At 38.2% G+C, this 20169-nt stretch overlaps 1 protein-coding gene across 1 annotated transcript; it reads right to left on the bottom strand.

Moving 5' to 3' along the window:
* Nucleotides 1-1566: 1566 nt before the first annotated feature.
* Nucleotides 1567-18955, bottom strand: chst3b (carbohydrate (chondroitin 6) sulfotransferase 3b). The gene is made up of 3 exons (XM_057825338.1): nt 18824-18955; nt 7744-7963; nt 1567-3513 (listed from the first exon to the last, which is right to left on the bottom strand). The coding sequence occupies exons 2-3, from the start codon at nt 7821-7823 to the stop codon at nt 2304-2306; spliced, it is 1290 nt and encodes a 429-aa protein (XP_057681321.1). The 5' UTR covers nt 7824-7963; nt 18824-18955; the 3' UTR covers nt 1567-2303.
* Between the last annotated feature and the right edge of the window lie 1214 nt (nt 18956-20169).

Raw genomic sequence — 20169 nt, 5'->3', positions numbered from 1 at the left:
GCCTACGTTGTAATGTTGTGCTTATATGATCCTTGGACAACATTTGTCCGTAAGTATGGTTGTTGTAAAGAATGTACATATTATGTTAGTAAGCGAAATGTTCTGTTTTTTGTATGAGACGCTTTTTGTTTATGTTTAGTGAACCTGTATAGCGTGCTAAGCTAACGTTGTTGCTAATGCAATGCTTGTGTACTTTTTTTTTTGTAGTTTTATGACGGCCTAAAGAGGAAATGGTTTGAGGCTATTTTATTAATAAATCAGATGAAAAAGGAAGAAGTCTGATTATTAAGGCGTCGTTCACTAGCTGTCTAGCTTTGGAAAAAGTAGACGCTTCGGAGTGAGGACAGCATAGACAGATTTAAATGACAGTAGAGTGAAATGCCCACTACAGTCCTTATGTACCGTATGTTGAATGTACAGTGGGGAGAACAAGTATTTGATACACTGCCAATGGGTTTTCCCAATGGGTTTTCCCTTTGGCAGTGTATCAAATACTTGTTCTCCCCACTGTATATATCCATCTTGTGTCTTATCTTTCCATTCCAACAATTTATTTTACAGAATATATGTATAATTTACAGAAAAATATGGCATATTTTATAGATGGTTTGAATTGCGATTAATTGCGATTAATTTCGATCAATTAATTTTTAAGCTGTAATTAACTCGATTTAAAAAATTTATCATTTGACAGCCCTAATGTATATATAAATATATACATACATACATACATACACACACACATATATATATACATATATATACTTCTTACCTAAAAGTGCCATTACGCTTGATAACACACATCACTTAAAAGTTAGGTGTTTCTCCCACGTGTTTCAATTGAATTTCCATTTGTGTCAAGCTATTTTTAAGTTCTAGTTAAGTTTTAAGTTAGTCTAAACTGTAAGTCCTGATAGGATTTTGACTTTTTGCAGTGTTCAAAATAAATGTATGATACCTGCTGTATTGGAGCACATTAGGAACCAGTGCTACTTGTTTTATCCAGCAATGACTACTGAGCTAAAATTGACAGTTAGCATTATTAAGTTTTTATTTTACACCCTCATCACTCTACAGCGCTGTTTTCACAGATTTTAAATAAAGCCTGTATGTAAGACACGTTAGCCAAGCATCGACAGTGGTCATAGTTAATAGAAAACTAGCCCTTCGCAGGACTAACGTTACGTGAGCGAGTGACAGTAACATTAATTTTATCTCTAATCTTAGCGCTTAGAAGTCTGCTGCTTTAAAAGCTTTTCCTTTACGCACGTGACATCTGCGCATTGTCCCGCATTAAAAGTAGTCCGGGCAAAACGTGATGCTTATAGCTGTCAAAATGAAACAATTACTCGAGCTGAATAAAATTACTCGGATCAGTTTTTAATCTCGAGTTGCTCGAGTATTCTTTTCAGCTCTAGTGCACTTCCTTTTTACAACTTCACTACTCAATGATCATTGACAGAGATAGGCAATAACTCTTCCAAATAAGGTCATAAACCAACACAACAATGTGGCGGTAGCCCGTCTCCCTCAACACAGTAAGAGGACTCACAAGTGGGTGTCAAAGCAGGTTTATTGCCACGAAAGTATAAAGACATAATCTGAATGTTGAGGTCATGCTAAACACGGTATCAATGCCTTCTTCTTCAAGTTTACCAACGGCCAAGAGATTTGTGTCTGCAAACGTGAGACACGCAAACAAATGTCGCACCAGTCTGCAAACCAGCTGCAGGGTCCGGAATGTTTGCGTTTGGGCAGCAATGTAAACATCTGGTTTCACAAAATTGGTCCTTACAGTTGCTACGACAACTTCAAACAGTTAGCGATACGCGTGAACAACATGCTGCAAAGGAGAACGAACTGAATACTGATTAAACACCCTCTTCCTGCTCTTCTTCTTTTTTCTTCTAAAAAAAACTACCGCTTCATTTGGAGTTTCTTTGGTTGCCAACTCAGGAGCTGTAAACTGCTAGTGAAGGTTCCCAGAGCCAGCTTGTTATAGTTTACTTCCCCCCCATTAACTTTCTCTTCTAGGAATGCATCTATTTGCTCAGAAATTCAACTCGCACGACAAGCCAGTTTATGTTGGAGCGACAAATTGGTCGTGAGTGCAAATAAAAATAAAGCGAGTTTTTCACATGCTGTGCTTGTTTAAAAATAAGCAATTTGTGTTCAACACTAAATCGTCTTCCTCTGGCTATTTTAAATAGTAAAACAAAGTAAAAACGTGTTAAATATCAGAATAAAACAATCTGTTTTATGATAAACGAGACTAATAAATAGAACTTTGTGTCCGTTGAGGTCTACAAAACATCTTCGATCAAACTGATCGACTTGTCGGTTAGCATCTCTTCACTCATGACAAATTTGTACCCGAAGAGTTTCAGTGTGGGCCCGCAGACTTTCTGGACCACCTGGACTATCTTGAAGGGCAAACTGAAGCGCCACTTCTCCACTTGCTCGGCGGAGTTCTTCTGAGTGGAGTAAACGCCGTCGGTCTCCTTGGAGGCCTGCGTACTTTTCAGGATCCACGCTTTGACCTGCGGCGTGAACGGGATCCCGGCGAACTGATACATCTCAGCTGCTTTCCTCATGGGGAACCGAGCAACATCCTCGTAGCGCACTAGCATGTAGCGGCCGCGCAGCCAAGCAGGCTGCCTGAGGCCCATCTCTGCTGACATCCTAATGTTGTTGCAGTTAACTTTCAGCTTCTTCACCTCGTCATCGTCCATAGGCACGTCACTATTCACGGCCCACTCCTTCCAGTTGTTGTATTTGGGGGCAAAGGCCACCATGCGAGAGGCTAGTACCGCCCGGGGATCCCGAACCAGTTGGATGAATTTCATATCCAGACGAGGGTCCTCGGCCAGGGGACGGAGCGTTTCCAGCTGGCGCACCCTTACTGACTTGATGGCTCTGTGTTCTTTCTGAATGCACGACTCAGATGCGGCGGTAAGGTTGAGGGGCCCGCAGCGCCTGCTCATGCAGTGGTAGCGCTCAAAGACCCCTTTGACGAAGGGGCTGCAGATGGACTCTTCGCACAGGGAGCTGCTGGATCCCCTACGGAAGAGCGAGGCGGTGATGTGATCCACGGGGCGAGGCTCGATGAAGCTCTCCAACAGTGAAAAGTCGCACAGGAAGAGCTGTCTGAGAACGTCGCGGTACGCTTTGGCGGCAGCTGTGGCGTTTGTACCGCCTGTCTCCAGCGTCAGCATCTTTTCCACATGCCACAGAGGCTCAAAGAGGTAAAACATGTTGTCGCCCTGCTGGTTAAAAAATTCGCCCACAAAGGACGAACCGGTTCTGGTCGTGGCCAGAAGAAGAATGTCTTTCCTGCCATTTGCCACCCCTTGCCAGTAGTCACTGTAGTTCTCTAGGCGCCGCTTCATCAGCATGAAGGGTGAGCTGAGCTTGCCCGCGGGGTAGAAAGAAACATTTTGCTTCAGCAGCACGTCCGCAGAGGGCTGTATCGGGGTCTGGGGGGTCTGCTTCGAGGCCAGTTTATCCGACACCCTGAAACAGTGAATGGAATCACAGAAATATTGTTTCAGTTCTGAGTTCACCAGATTCTATCAAGTGGTTCAATTTGGCATGCTGAATGGGATTTCATGTTCTTCAGATGGAAATCTACTCTGCAGTTGTTGTGACTCATGGGGACATTGTTTTTGGCCGCATGGGTATTTCGAACAATGATCTGCATTTTAAAAATATTTGTGTTGATCTGTTAATATCGTTTTTCATTGCCATGCTAGCAAGGACCATTGACTCATGCTAGCTTAGCCATTCCGCAGCCCTGCAACTACCATAATTTTCGGACTATAAGGCACACCTGACTATAAGCCGCCACCCACCAAATTTGACATAAAAATGGCATTTGTGCATTGATAAGCCGCACTGGACTATAAGCAACAGCTGTCCTCACTGTATTATGGGATATTTGCACCAAAAGATATTAAGTTGTAACACTTCATTTGGCAGAAGCATCATAAGACTGTCATTAGATCAAATGAACCACTATAAAGCTTTGGACCAATTGGCTGCAAAGATTCACTACTTCAAGAAGTTTCATTTGGCCATCACTGCTCCCTTGGGGGAGACAGTCAACCTCTGCTGCCACAGGCTGTCAACACTGTTGTCGTCCAACATGCCTCCTAGCATGCATTGCAGTGCTACAGATATAACAATCAAAATTCATGTTCTATGTTAATCATTTCTTCAGTTACTGTTCCAGTTGTTTCATTAATTGCTAGTTGTGGTATTTAGATATACATTATTAGACAGTGGCACCATAAGACTGTCATAGGACCATTATAATTATGACATGACACTAAGATGAGCATTAAATAATGCTTATGACGGATGTCATTTTGTGTGGTCTAGCAAATGATCTCATTTTTGATGGATGTAAAAGATACTAGTTGGACATAGATGAAGTTAGTGACATCATTTGCTAGATGATGTCCGTCTTAAGCATTCATTAATGCCCATGATAGTTTGATGTCATGATTATGACGGTCTTAGAGCAAGCAGTCTTATGACGCCGCAGTCAAATAAAGTGTTACCTATTAACCCTAATAAATCAACAAAAAAAACCGCACTAGACTATAATCCGCAGTGAAAAAAGTAGCAGCTTATAGTCTGGAAATTACGGTAACAAATAACTAACAAACTCAGCAATGTCATACCAAACTGCCATAATTCATTTCATTCTAAACCGACGTGATATTACTCCGTCCTGCTTGCCTAGACAACCTGTTTCCTGCAGAGCTGCTGGATTGCAAATGTTGCTGTTCATACTACAATCACTGGCATGCAATTGTAAGTTTTAATAACTTTATCCTGAAAATTTAGCAAACACTATTGATCGCATGGGTCATTGGTGATTTTCATGCGTATATATGTTGTTTTTATTTGCATGCTAAGATTGCTCGCACTAGTTTAGCCACTCCGGAGCCCTGAAACTAACAACTAACTAACAAACTGCATGGAATTTGTTGAAACCAACTCCACTAACTAATTAAACCCCCACTAACTGGAAAATTAAGCCTAACGTCACTTCCCATTTAAGTTACCTGCTTATCACCTTCCTAGTTTAAGGAAGAAATTGATGTATCTCTGAGGAAATCTTGCAGACTTGCCTTATGATTCTGCTCTGTTCTTACAGCTCCTCTCTCTTTCCAGCAATGATCATTTAGAATGAACTACAAAAAGAGATTTGTTTCTTTGACTCTTTTACTAAACCTTACCCCGAAATATAAACAGCATTCACCTCGTTTTTGTGTTTTAGTCAGGCTACTCCGACCTCTTCCCACATTCCAAAATTTAAATATAGTTTGATCATGGGTTTGGTTGAACTTTTTGGTGTTGTCGTCATGTTATGTGTCAGTTTTACAGTAAACTTGAAAGGGAGGATTTCTTATTGGAAAAAGTGTGCAGGCGAGGTTCTTTTCATTTCCTTAATGTTATGTCATACGATAGTCAGCATTTCCTAAAGGCAAGAAGTAATATTATTTTATTTCCTCTTTATAGTGTGGGATTTGGGTGGTCTTCACCTAGATACATTTCCAATTTGACAACATTACAACTAGACATGTGCCAATTACCGGTTCTGAGGTACCCTATTGGCCCGAATATAAGACGACCCTGATTATAAGACGACCCCCACTTTTTTTAAGTTTGAAAAAAGACTTTTTGGACACCAAATTATTTTTTATACAGAAAATAATTACAGTACATCTGAAAAAAATGCTTATAACAATATATTTGAGAGAAAAGGCATGTTATTTTGCCTCATTCAAATCTTAAAATCGGAACATTTAAATAAGTAAACTAAAGTGCAATCACATTCGTAAATGAATGGCTTCTGGTTTTTGAAATGTAAATAAACCAATCTATTGTGATAAAACAACAAAATTGCAATAACTGCAATAACCATCAAAGTGAAGTCTAACTGTAGCTGTAGTCTTGAAACAAATCTGAATAAGGAAAAACATTGCAATAAAATAATGCAAACTGGTTAAACTTGAGAGTAGCTGAGATCTATCATGACAGAAGTTCGCTTCAATGGTATATGGCGCCATCTAGCGTCGTGGATGGGTATAACGTCTAGACCACGATTATAAGACGACCCCCACTTTTTCAGCCTTAATTCAATGCAAAAAAAAACGTCTTATATTCGGGCCAATACGGTATATCGTGGTATGAAAACGTCAAGGTTTCAAAAGAGCAACAATTCTCTGTCACACTGTCCCTAAGGGATTAGCTATTTTTTGCCTAAAAAATGCATGGAGAAATCCCCAACTTGCAGCTGTAAGGCTCAACCTTCCCCCACCTGTTGCTTAGTGTCAATGAGTCAACTGTGCTGCACGATGGCTGGAGGAGGTTAAACTCCTGAACTTTTCCCCCCATCGAAGAAAACGAAATCGCCGGTATAGGAATACTTCGGCTACAGAAAAATTACAGACGGCCGCGGCTTATAGGAGGAGGGCAAACCGACATGTAAAATATGTTTGCAGAGGGTGACTGCCAAGGAGGCAATACCTGTAATATGATTTTGCATCAACAAAATTAAAGGTTCCTAAACACTGTCGTGAACGTTTCCCACCAGCTATGAGAGTAAACTCCAGTGTGTTTAGTGTGTCTAGCGGTGGTAAAACGTGGTGGTTTTTTTCTCTCTCTGGCAACTGTCTGTGTTGAGAAAGAGAGTGTGTGTATAATGTAAACATGATACGAGTCATGTCGTCAGACACATGTACTTTTTATGGAAAATAATTATTTTTGTTCTGATGGTAATAATGTTGAGCTGTGGCTGTGGGTTTAGGTATAGACATCATCATTATTGACGGGTCCGCTCGGCCATGCACTGCGCAACTCCTTCAACTAGGGGGCCCCCCACATCAAGATGAGCTATTCACAAACACGCACGTAGCGAACTAACGGTGGATTTCGGTTCAAAAATTACGAAAGCTGTACCACCTACAAACAGAAAGGATTGTCTCAGAAGTGATTTGTTCGAGGATTCAAGGTAATTATTATACAGTATTTTTCTTACCATGCATGCATTTTGAAACGTTGTGAAAAAAATGAAGAAATTAGCCGCTAAGGCATTGGCATCGTAGTTCCCAATATTTACGTAAAAGAAATGCTACCTGCACGGGTTTTTTTTTTTTTTGCTTTTAACCAAAAATCAAGACTGTTTTACGTCTATATCTATAAAGAATTCAGGGATTTAAGCATTAATTCACTAGAATTTCCGCGTAAAAAGCTCTTTGTTGTGGTAAGGCGGCGCCCCAGTGAACTTAAAGACGAGCCGCACATTCGACATATTTACGTAAAATAAATGCTACCTGCATGGGTTTTTTTTTTCTTTTAAACAAGAATCGATACTGTTTTACATCCATATCTATAAAGAATTCAGGGATTTAAGCATTTATTCACAAGAATTTTAAACAAAAAAACGAAGAAAACTCTGTCTATGATTCTATTCGGTCAGCTTTGACGGCCTCGCCAACAATGCAGGCCCCCTATTTATCAACCCCGCGACACTATGAAGTCTATGGTTTAGGCTCACTTTTTTTTTTTAGCCCAGATATCTCAAAGTAACACATTTTAGAGCTGTAAATGTAATACCATGATACAGTGATATTTTTGCTCAAGGTTATCATCCGTCAGAATATCATACCGGCACATGCCTTATTACAACAAGCTAGAAGAATGTGCCGTAAAGGAATTTTCAGGACTCACCTTGAGATAATGTTGTTCTCCTTCTCGATGATAACGAGCGCCACAAAAAAAACGATGGGTATGGTGTATTTGATCCTCATTCTCTTGGATGTGGCAGCGCCTGGGTCTGCCTCTTAATGGGTTCTGCCAATCTCCAACCTCACTGCCAGGGGTACCTTAATGAGCCTGGTGGTTATTTGTATTCCCCTCACCTGTCGACTCATTCTTGCGATGTTTCAACCTGTGGATGAAACCAACATCGGTTACGCGTTTTGCACATTTTGCTTTTGTGTTCATGTCTAAACATTGAGGAAGTTGTTGCACTGTCAGAGATGTGACATGTAAGGGCATGAACAGCATGATAAGGAATTGTACTACTGTATTGCAAGATAAAAATAGAAACAAGATGTGCGTCTAATCCAGCCCCCTTCCTTCAGGAAGTGTCTGTTATCTTGAGTGCAGCCGTGCATCTCAAAACGTGCTCAACATCCATGCCAGTCTGCTACCAAACTGTAAACAGGAGTCTGTGGGCACTTTTTAGCTTTGTGTGACGGATCACAATCAAACACAAAACTCTTCTCGGAGTAGTAATCTGAAACTGGCCATTTCCTCGCCCAAGGTCATGATGATCTTGACGTGCAGCTGCTGCTCCCTGTCAACACCGGCAGATCTTTTCAACACATCAGCTACTGATACATGACTAGACCGTCTGCTTTGGTGCTGATGACTGTTCACAGTTCCCTCAGAATCTGGTTTATTTTTCAACAAACTGTCCAAAAGTGACGTTGTTGATGTTATACCTTTAAAAAGACAGTTTTCATTGTGGAAAGAAATCATTTTCCGGTTTCTAAAAGAAACCCCTTTCATCCAAACAGCGGTTAAATCAAGGGCGTAGGTTTGGTCTCAGCATTGGTAGAGACGATATAACAGCATAAACCACACGAACACTTTTTGCTGGGGACGGGACATTAATAAGAACTAATGATGTCCCGATCGATCGGGTCCGATCACGTCATTGTCAAAGTATCGGAATCAGCAAAAAAATATCGGACATGCCTTTTTAAAAAAAAATTTAATTTTTTTTAATTAAATCGTTTTCTAATAGTTTTTAACATTACAGACAAAATGTCTTACATTCATCCAGTCGTTAGTTTTGGCTTAAAGTAGGGCTATCAAATTTATCGCGTAAATGGCGGTAATTAATTTTTTTTAATTAATCACGTTAATATATTTAATGCAAATTACACATGCGCTGCACGACCCACTCACGCATTGTCGCGTTCAACCTATAATTGCGCCGTACAAAGGCAGCATAAAATGAGTAGAGAGAATTTTGGCAGTCTTTGGAACCTCTTTTCATTTGGCTAAAGCCTTAAAATCCCTCTCTCAACAATTAGAAATATCGTGGGAAGCAACGTGGGGAAGAATGGTAGAGGTTGATCTTTTCCTCAACACCCTATGTTACTTCCCAACGCAGAGAAGATATATCAATTGGTGCCACTACGCACAGTCATGGTTGCACTTCCCATCATGCATTTGGGCAGAACAGTTAAATGGCTACAGTATCATTTACTGAAAGCTCAACAAATACACTAGATGGCAACATTTAGTCACAACATACAAAGTCACATTTATCCTTTAAGAATTACAAGTCTTTCTATCCGTGGATCCCTCTCACAGAAAGAATGTTAATAATGTAAATGCTATCTTGAGGATTTATTGTCATAATAAACAAATACAGTACTTATGTACTGTATGTTGAATGTATATAATCGTCCGGGTTTTATTCATTTTTTCTTAATGCATTGCCAAAATGTATATGATCGGGAAAAATTATCGGGAATGATTGGAATTGAATTGGGAGCAAAAAAAAAAGCAATCGGATCGGGAAATATCGGGATCGGCAGATACTCAAACTAAAATGATCGGGATCGGATCGGGAGCAAAAAAAAAACATGATCAGAACAACCCTAATAAGAACAAAAAGATTGAGTGAACGTGGGTCAGGGATACATTCCTCACGAATATGAACCTAATTAATTGATAGGCTAAATGATCAATGCAAAATAAATCTGTATCGACTTATATTAACATTTTATGTATTAGCTCACGTGATACATCGTTCGATTCAAACCTTGTTTTCAAAAACTACTAAAGAAACATTTTCAAAACTTCCAGAATAAATGTCTGGATCTTTTTGGGGGGTGTTAGAAAATTTAAATTGCAATATTTGAACAGAATTTCAATTATATTAACATACACAATAATCGCTTAACTGTCCAGGAATGCAAAAAATAAACAATTGTCTTAAGACCACTCAACATTGTCTAAATAAAGAAATTAAATACAACTGAAAAAACGTCTTAGTTAGGGAAAATCAAAAATAAAAATGGGACCTTCCTTCGGGTGAAACACTAATGCTTTTGTCCACAAACACAACCAATCTCAACAAAAAATGAAAGCTCCTTTGGGCTACTTTAAGACCACGTAAATAAAACAAAAATGAAAATTGGGGAGAAGGGGTTAAACCTCGGTCATAAGCGGAGTTTTACTTTTGGGGCGGGGGGGCACAAGATGTTGATGACCCCGAAACGCAGTGTCAGCAACAAAATTAACTTACAAGAATATTTATAATAATTAAGTTGAAAATGAGCATCTTTTTTTTGTCTCCCATTATTCTTGAGAGGAATTCTAAATCAGGCTGCTGACAGGACAGCTATACTTTTCAGCAAGATCATCATCCATTGAATATGGTACGCCCGCCGGTGTCGTGCCAATGTAGTTACCTCAGTCAAAAATTGTATCCCCTGGGCGGAGCCATATGGAGGTAGATTTGTGTCTTGTGTCATTATTCGATCAAAAAACATGCTTCAGTCAAAACAAAAAGTTGCCTCAATCAAAATATATATTTTCAATACAAAAAGGTCACCTCAACCCCAAAAAAAATGTGTTTGAATGCAATAATAAATTTGAAACCCCAAAAAATGCATTTAAAAGCTATTTTTATTTTATTTTATTTTTTTATTTAAGTCTTTTTTTTTTTTGTTTTAATTTTTGATTGAAGCAACTTTTTTGATTGAAGTAATGTTGTTTTGTGTCACATAGCCACATTTTGGCTAGAACATTTGTGTCTTTATTATTCAATCAAAAAATTAAGTTGCTTCATACAAAAAAAAATATTTTCAAAAGAAAAATCACTTCAATTAAAAAAAAGAAAAAATTTCAATAATTAAAAAAAAAGGTTTTCATTGCGAAAAAGTATATAAGGCTCAACAATTTGCATTTAAACACTTAATTTTTCATTTAAAAAGTTTGATTTTAGCAATCCTTTTTGTGTTTGGGCCATATTATGAGTAGGACATTTGTGTCTAAATCATTCAATCCCCCAAAAAGAAAAAAATCATTTGAAAAATAAAATTGCCCTCTCCTATTTTTATATATACAGGTATATACTTTTATATATATAGGAAAGTCAATTACATGCAATAACACTTTTTCGGCCCCCTTAAACTCCACTTATGACCTCGGTTCATTACATTTGTCAAAATTAACGTTAACAGTAGACAACATACTGAAGGACACTTCTCTCTAAGCAGCTTCCAACTCAAGTTTAGCAGGTTAGCAAATTCATACAGTTTATTGTTATGCTAACTCTGATGCAGGTCGGACTTTCAGTAGCAAAATTAGTGGTGTGTTCCCCACCTCCACAACATTTACGTCATTTTACATTGATTACAGTGGTTGCTGATGCTGGCCGAAATAAAATTCTAATATCCCTCATTTTTTAAGCGGGCGGAGGAGGCAGCATGTTATCTACTTGTTGTATTTCTGTCTGGGCTGTGAGTGCGTGTGTGTGTGTGTGTGGGGGGGGGGGGGGGGGGGGTCATGTCATCAGCCAATCAAACGTGTGTTTGAGGGAAAAAAATCGACTGGTACATTCAGCAAGTGAAACGGGGTAAATGTCAGCCTGAACATAATGAAAGTAATTCACTTAATAGTAGGGTGAATTTTCTATCCATACAACATATGGGAAGACAATCTCAATTATCTATATAACTGATCTCATGATATAATGCGTATAAGGTTGCTTAAAAGTTGGCGGGGACAATTTCAGCATCCTGAAAAGTTGCTAGTGTCATGTCCCTACCGTCCCTATGCAAATCTACGCACTTGGGTTTAACAACAAATTACTATCACCTTGTTTAACCCGGCTTTTACTTTCCGTGTAACACATTTAGAAGTCGACTTTTAACCACCTACAGTAAAACAGCACTTTTGTGTGTGTGATTTTTTTTTTTTTTGCTATAATGACTGTGCACAGTCTAAGCATTTAGGATGTTTGAATACTGCTTGTGAATTCTCCGAGAAATTTCAAGTCATTTAGATGGAAAGGTGAGTCATGAAAATAGCAGCGTAGATGAGTGTTTCCCAACCTTTCAGGGCACTTGTTTAACAGTCTTACCACAAACCAGTAAAAAAAAATCAAAGCATGGACACAGATCAGTTATGTACTGTACTATCTGCTGTCCAAAAGAAGAGAAATCTCTCGTGTAAACATACTTGGCGGGGGTCGGAGGTTATGTTTTCAGGTCTGTTTTGCACCACCGTGTCGCATGCCGTGACCACAATGAGTCTCTTGACGCGGGAGTGACCCCGCATAACGTCGAACTCCGAGAGGTCATTCGCACGTCAAGACGCAACAAGACTGCAGACTCGTCTCGGGTTGGGTCATGTGATGCCAGAGAAGGGCAAGAATTTTTCACACAGGGAGCCCCCAACATTCACGTGCTTTTTACACAGCAAACACATCACAGATTGGATTGATTTTGTCATGCTTTAACTTTAAAATTTGGCGTAACATAAAATACATATTGTCTTAATATTGTTCTATTATGGTGCTGCAAAGATTAATCGATTAACTTGAGTATTCGATTAGAAAAAAAATATTCGAATTAAATTTTGTTGCTTCGAATATTTGTTCAATTAAAGTGGCGTTGTAATTGTTTATTTGCATTTCATTTTATTGATTAAGGTGGATACACTGCCCTCTGGTTTGCCTCATTTCACATGGCTGAATCAAACTGCTCCCTGTTAGGACCACCGTTAGCTAAATTTTTGTTTGCGCTCATGTTTTTTAATGCTTTCGTAAATTAGTTTATAGATATATTTAGTAGGGGTGTCAAACGATTAAAATTTTTCATCGAGTTAATCACAGCATAAAAATTAATTAATCGTAATTAATCGCAATTCAAACCATCTCTAAAATATGCCATATTTTTCTGTAAATTATTGTTGGAATGGAAAGATAAGACACAAGACGGACATAAACATTCAACATACTCGACATGAGTACTGTATTTGTTTATTATAACAATAAATCTACAAGATGGCATTAACATTATTAACATTCTGTTAAAGGGATCCACGGAAAGAAACACATGTAGTTCTTAAAAGATTTTTGATTACAAGTTATTAATTTTATATTAAAACCCCTCTTAATATTTTCGTTTTCAGCCACGTCGCATTTCTTTTTGTGAACATTATTTTTTTTTAGAGATAGGAATATTATATTTGTTGTGCTTTCACTGAATGATACCGTAGCGACTTTACTGTTCCGCCCAAATGCATGATGAGAAGTTGGGCAACCATGACTGTCAGTGATGGCTGCAAATGGTATACAGTTTGTTCTGCATTGTGCTCAATTAGGCGTGTTAAGAAAAAGAACATTTCCTGCTCCGCCCAAATGCATGATGGGAAGTTGGGCAACAACGACTGTCAGTAGTGGCTGCCAAAGTTTAAGCCAATAAAAGGCGTGGTCCAATGAACGCCTGTGCTCACTTGCGTTTCTCTGCCTTTTCGCTCTCAATATGCTAAAACGGCATCATCGCAACGTATTTGAGGCAACGCACGAACGGATCATTCCATGAATGCGTTAATTGCGTCAAATATTTTAACGTGATTAATGTTTAAAAAATTAATTACTGCCCATTAATGCGCTAAACTTTACAGCCCAATTATTTATCCGTTATTTGTGGGAATATGTGTGAACCCTTTGTTAAAAGCCTCGTAAAAAAAAAAAAAAAAGTTAGCATTTTATAGCTTTTAAGCTAGCATACTTTTGCTATATAAGTTAGCCAATTGTTCTTTTGCTGTACATAGATCCTCATTTATTTATTTTTATACCGTTTTTTGGCTCATCTCAGCTATTTTTTCATATTTCTTATCCGATTACTCGATTATTCGAACTAACTAGTTCATCGATTAATCGACTACTAAAATCATCGATAGCTGCAGCCCTATTCTAGTAAGGCTTTTTTAACTCACTGGCTCTAGACCAGTGGTTCTTAACCTTACTAAAGGTACCAAACCCCACAAGTTTCAAATGTGGATTCACAGAACGCTTCGGAATTAGATAATAAAGCAATTTTTTTTTTTTTTCAAATTCAAAACCGATAAATCTAAGGTAGCAAGCTGATAACTTGGCAAATTCCCGTTCAAAATTCTTCTCATTTTGACAGCATGTTTTATAAACAGGTCAAAATCTGAGACCACGCTGCCCATTGGTCTGTTGTATTCTCTCATACCAAGTGCGAGTCAACCTTCCACTGAGCAAACCAGTTCCTCCTCCCATCAGATCGAGGACTATCAGTGAAAAGAAATGGATTACGCCTGTAAATTGTGAGCAAACCAGTCCAAAACCTGATCTAAGAATACACTTTGTCTAGATTTAATCAGCGTACAAAAATAGGGCTGTGCGTTTCTTTACCTTCTCCGAACCCTTTACATTTACTCACCGAACCCCTGGGGTTCGATCGAACCCAGGTTAAGAACCTCTGCGCTAGACGTCCTATCCATTTTGACTGGAAGAGGCTGAGTTGATATGGTTCGTGATTATTTTTCCAATTGCTGATGATTTATGGCAATATCCACACAAAACAAATTAACTGCATTTGATAAGCTCAGTGCGTGCAGTGGCAGGCCTATCAATCAGAGATAGACCGATTATCGGTTTGGCCGATTATCGGCGCAGATACAGTGTGGGTTTGATTGACTGATGATGATGACTAGGACCCCATTAGCACCCCCCACCCCATACACACACGCACAGCCCCGACAGAATTGTGTCATGTCGCCTCCTCTGCCCCCTTCGAAGAGGAGCGATATTAGAAGTTTTTTTCGGCCAGCAACAGCAGCCAATGTAAGTAATTTTAAAAGACGTCAATGTTGTGGGGGTGAGGAACACACCACTAATTTTGCTACTGAAAGTCTGACCTGCATCAGACTTAGCATAACATTGAACTATGTTAACTTGTTAACCTGCGAAAGTCGAGTAGGAATCTGCTTAAAGGGATGTGTCCTCCTGTATGTGTTTTCGGCTGTTAACGTTAATTAAACTGTGGGAAATGTAGTGAACTCTGTTGGAAACTACAGAACCAGAAAAACATGAGCAAGAAGCTACTTAGAGAGAGAGGTCCCAAGTCTCTGTGCATCAGTCAATTTTCAATTGTATTTTATTGATTTGGTCTGAAAGCAGCCGAAAGGAGCGTTAATTTTTTGTTAAGTTTGGCTTTGCTTGTGGAGTTAAACAGTGTTTTACCAGAAAAAAGTCTCTATTTTTATTTATTTTTATTATTCCCTAAGACTTTTTTTCAGTTATATTTAATTTATTTATTTTGACAGACAATGTTGAGTGCTCCTAAGAATTTTTTTTTTTTTTTGCATTCCGAGATTGTTAAGAGATTATTAACAAGTTTGTTTTTATTGTGTATGTTCGACCCTTGTTATATTACCAAGTTTCACCCACAAAATCCCCCAAAAAAATCCAGCTTTGGCCATTCACAGCTGTGTCTGTGACACTCAGTGATACAAGCTACATGGAGTTTTTAGATCGAAACAAGGTAAGTACACGATAATATCTCGTTAAAGTCATGACGTCTGTAATTCTGCTCTCGCGTGGTCTCACCTCCACATAGGGTTTTGCTGTTTAAAAAGCTTTTTTTTTTTAAATGCCCTCCTGTTCAAAATGTTTATTTCCCCAGAAAATTGAGATTTTAAGCTTTCCAAGGATGTATCACACATGCATATGGGACAATTTTGAAATTTGGCCAAATTGGGGGTCTCAGAGCGGAAAGTCACCTGAGTGTTTTCCGCCAAATGTTGAAAAAGTTTTTTTTTGTTTTGTTTTGTTTTTTTGACACCATGCTTACTACCAGGTCGTATATAATAAGGTGCTATTGGAATTGAAAAGTTGACTGTTGACAGAGGAGGCATTAACATAGCGCGAGAACGTTTTTTTTCATTAAAAAAAAAAAAAAAATCAAAATTTTCTTAAAATCAATTTGAGGTCGAAAATGAAGATGATTTTGATGATAGCTCTATAATAGTGCCCAGCGAGGAACAGTTAGCTGCTGACTGTGGAAAGCTTCATATAGTTTGCATTGTACTGTCTCTGTCCAGACCGCTGTTGGATACTCATGTGCAATTTGTTTGAGTGTTGTGACCTTTTAGTTTTTAAAATGTGTTTGTGTGTCTTTGGGCCTTATGGCAATGGGGATTTGCTTTATGATACATGGGCGCTTTTATTTCCAAAACAAAAACTCCAACACACACTGTAGGTGAAATATAACACTGTCATTGTAGTAGCCTAGTAGTAGTACGTAAACTATCCAGCATGCGTGTGTACTGCCATTTTGCATGCCTTATATGGAGCGCCAGCATGAAAAATTTGGACTGAAATGGCAGTTTTTGGATAGGAAGAACAAAAAAAGATCTTTAGCACCCTCCTCTGTGAGTGACTTCAAGCACCCCTGATTATACAGTATGGCTCTGTAGTACAATACATGTTCATTCCAAGTGAGTAGGTTTGGTTTCAACATTGGTAGGGACGATATAACAGCATAACTTGAATGTACAATTTTTGCTGGGGACAGGACATTAATAAGACCAAAATGATTGGGTGAACGGGGTCAGGGCTACATTGATACGCTAAATGATTAAAGCAAAATACATCTGTATTGACTGATGCTAACTTTCATATGTATTGGTTCAGGTTATACACCGTTCGATTCAAACCTTTGTTTTCAAAAACTACTAAAGACACATTTTGAAAACTTCCAGAATAAATGTCCGGATTTTATTAGCAAATTTAACTTTCAATATTTGACTATAACTCAAATTATATTAACATACACAAGAAATACAAACTTGTTAAAAATCTCTTAACTATCCAGAAAGGCAAAAAATAAACATTTGTCTTAAGACCACTCAACATTATTTAAATAAAGAAATTAATATATGCAGAAAAAAAACTTCTTAGGGTGTAACAAAAATAAATATAAATTGGAGCCTTCCTTCAGGTTAAACACTACTGCTTTTGCCCACTACAGCCAAACTCAACAAAAAAAATGAAAGCTCCTTTGGGCTGCTTTAAGACCACATAAATAAAATAAAAATGAAAATTGGGGAGAAGGCGGTAAACTTCAATTCACTACATTTCTCACAGTTTAATTAATGTTAACAGTAGGAAACACACAAGAGAACACTTCTCCCTATGCAGCTTCCTATTTGAGTTTTGCAGGTTACCTGATTCACACAGTTTAATGTTTTGCTAACTCTGATGCAAGTTGGATTTTCAGGAGCAAAATGTGTGGTGTGTTCCCCACCTCCACAACATTGATGTATTTTTACATTACTTACAGTGGCTGTTGCTGCTGCTGGCCGATAAGAACTTTTAAGATCCCTCTTCTTCGAAGGGGACAGAGGAGGTTGCATGTGGTCGACATGTTGTATTTCTGTTGGTGCTGTGAATGTGTGTGTATGGTGTGTGTGGGGTCAAATAATCAGCCAATCAAACATGCGTTTGAGGGAAAAAATGGACTGGCACATTCAGCAAGTGAAAAGGCGTAAAAGCAAGTCTGAACATAATGAAAATCATTCACTTAATAATAGTAGGGTCAATTCTATCCTTACAACATATGGGAAGATAATGTAAATTACCTATATAACGTATTGGCCCGAACATAACGGTGTTTTTTGCGTTGAAATAAGACTGAAAAAGTGGGAGTCGTCTTATATTCGGGGTCTAGACATTATACCCATTCACCACGCTAGATGGCGCCAGATATCATTGAAGCGAATGATGAACTTGAGAAGTAATGTTCTGTCATGACAGATTTGCATTATTTTATTGCAGTGTTTTTCCTTGTTCAATTTTTTTTCAAGACTACAGTTGCAGTTAGACCTCACTTTGATGGTTAATGCAGTTATTGCAATTTTGTTGTTTTATCACAATAGTTTGGTTTATTTACATCTCAAAAGCCAGAAGCCATTCATTTACGAATATGATTGTGCTTTAGTTTACATATTTAAATGTTCAGATATTAAGATTTGAATAAGGCAAAATAACATGCTTTTTCTCTCAAATATATTGTTATAATCATTTGTTTCAGATGTACTGTAATTATTTTCTGTTTAAAAATTAATTTGGTGTTCAAAAAGTCTTTTTTCAAACTTGAGTTTTGAAAAAGAGTTGCTTAAAAGTTGGTGGGTACAATTTTAGCATCCTGAACAGTAATGTTATGTCCCCACCGTCCCTGTGAAAACCTACGCCCTTATACTTTTTAGGACAATTTCTTATTTTACTTGATAATTGTATTCATTGGAAAGACAATAATTTTTAGAAACCATTCATGCAATTAAGAAATTACCTATGTATTTGTTTGATTTTATATTTTCAAGAAGCTTTAAATTCAATACACCTGTTTTTCTCAATATCTAAATTTAAGACACCATCTTTCTGTGGGTTTGACATATTGTTTTAGTACAAAAAAAAGAAATAATAACTCCAAAAATGTACTTTTATACTTACGTTATTTTACCGCGATACAGTATAGAAACACGTAATGCATGGTCAGTGAATTGCTGTAGCGCAGACAAGTGAATCATAGGAGTCACACTGCGGTCATGCTATCCTAATAAGGTATGTTAAATTAGAAGTCCCGCGATCTCACAAGTAAGTTGTGCTGTTAGCGACTCACTCACTGTGCGCTGAACTTTTTATCCATGAGCATTGATGAAATCAGGTGTCCGTTAGTTTACCCACCATGTGTCCACTCCGTCATATTGAGCACGTCCAGATAGGAGTATTAATTCCATGATTTTCATCTCATGCACAAACAAATGAGTCCAGGAGTCCAGCGTGCGTACGGCATTCAGACCGTGAGTTCAACTGAATGAAAAACTTTGGAGGACCAACTCTTGGCTCATGGCTGAATGACGTAGTACGACACCTCCCATTGAAACATGAATGAGCTTGGAAAAGTTAAATAAACTGCACACACGCACAAACCGAAGTGTGTGCAAAATGCAAAGTGGAGTAATGTGGGTTCGGGTACCTTTTGACCATTTTTTTTTCTTCAAATTTTTTTTTTGGGGGGGGGGGACTGAAAATGAGCCTAGTTCCGTTTTATTTTGTTTTTAAATGTTAGCTTCCTTATTTTAAAAAAATGCAATTCAATAACGGAAGATGGGCCTTAATTTGTTTTTAAAATATGAATTTATATTAAGAGAAGTCGGAAAACAAAATACGACAAGTACAGTATTTGTTTTCGATCATTTATTTATGTAAGATAGCGAGCAACTATTGTCCACAGAGTGGCGCTGTGTGTCTAAAACTTGTTTGCAAATCGTCATTAATTCAAAGAAGATGTATTGAATGCGGAAGTCGCTTAGTGAGCTTCGTCCGATCGAAACAAATCGTCTCTTTTGCCTAATTTTAAAGACTGTTGGTGGTTTTTAAGCATATCAGTTGGCAGAAACGGAAAAAAAGAAAGTTTGCTGTCAGCTAAGTTGAGAATCGATCGGATAGAATCAATCGATGCGAAGGTGCCACTGTTAAACGGCCAGCAACTGCTCCATCATATGAAATCAATGTAAAGTGACACCAAATGACCATGCCTTTTGTTTTGATTGTTTTATACATTTATTCACGGTCTAGTGCCTCGGCTTTTTGTGCATCATCGACTTGTTTCTTTGGGCGGACTGTTGACTTCCACATGCCGATGCGTCATCTTACAACGAGTTTGTGATTGTGTTTATATAACGAAGAAATCAGACGAGACACTTGTTTTACAGAAGGTTCAACTTTTGCGTCATTTTTTATGTCTACCGTTCCCTTACCGATACCTTCCACATGTACCGTATCTGTATTATTCATCTTGTGGTCTCTCAAATTAAAAAAACAAACAAACAAACTACGCTGCGTCTTTATTACTTGTTGCTTGGTGTTGAGCTGTGACTCATTAAACATGTATACTGTATTAGATGTGAAGTCATGCTAATGCTACCCTCTTGTGGTAATTTTGAGTCAGTGCATCCAGTGATGCTTATCGTCCAACTGCTTGGTTCCCATAGCCCGGGGGTCAGCATCCCACGGCTCTAGAACCACAT

Source organism: Corythoichthys intestinalis, chromosome 21, assembly GCF_030265065.1.
Source record: "Corythoichthys intestinalis isolate RoL2023-P3 chromosome 21, ASM3026506v1, whole genome shotgun sequence".
NCBI classification, from domain to species: domain Eukaryota; kingdom Metazoa; phylum Chordata; class Actinopteri; order Syngnathiformes; family Syngnathidae; genus Corythoichthys; species Corythoichthys intestinalis.
Note: the sequence above shows the minus strand (reverse complement) of the source record. Positions and strands in the feature narration are given on the sequence as shown.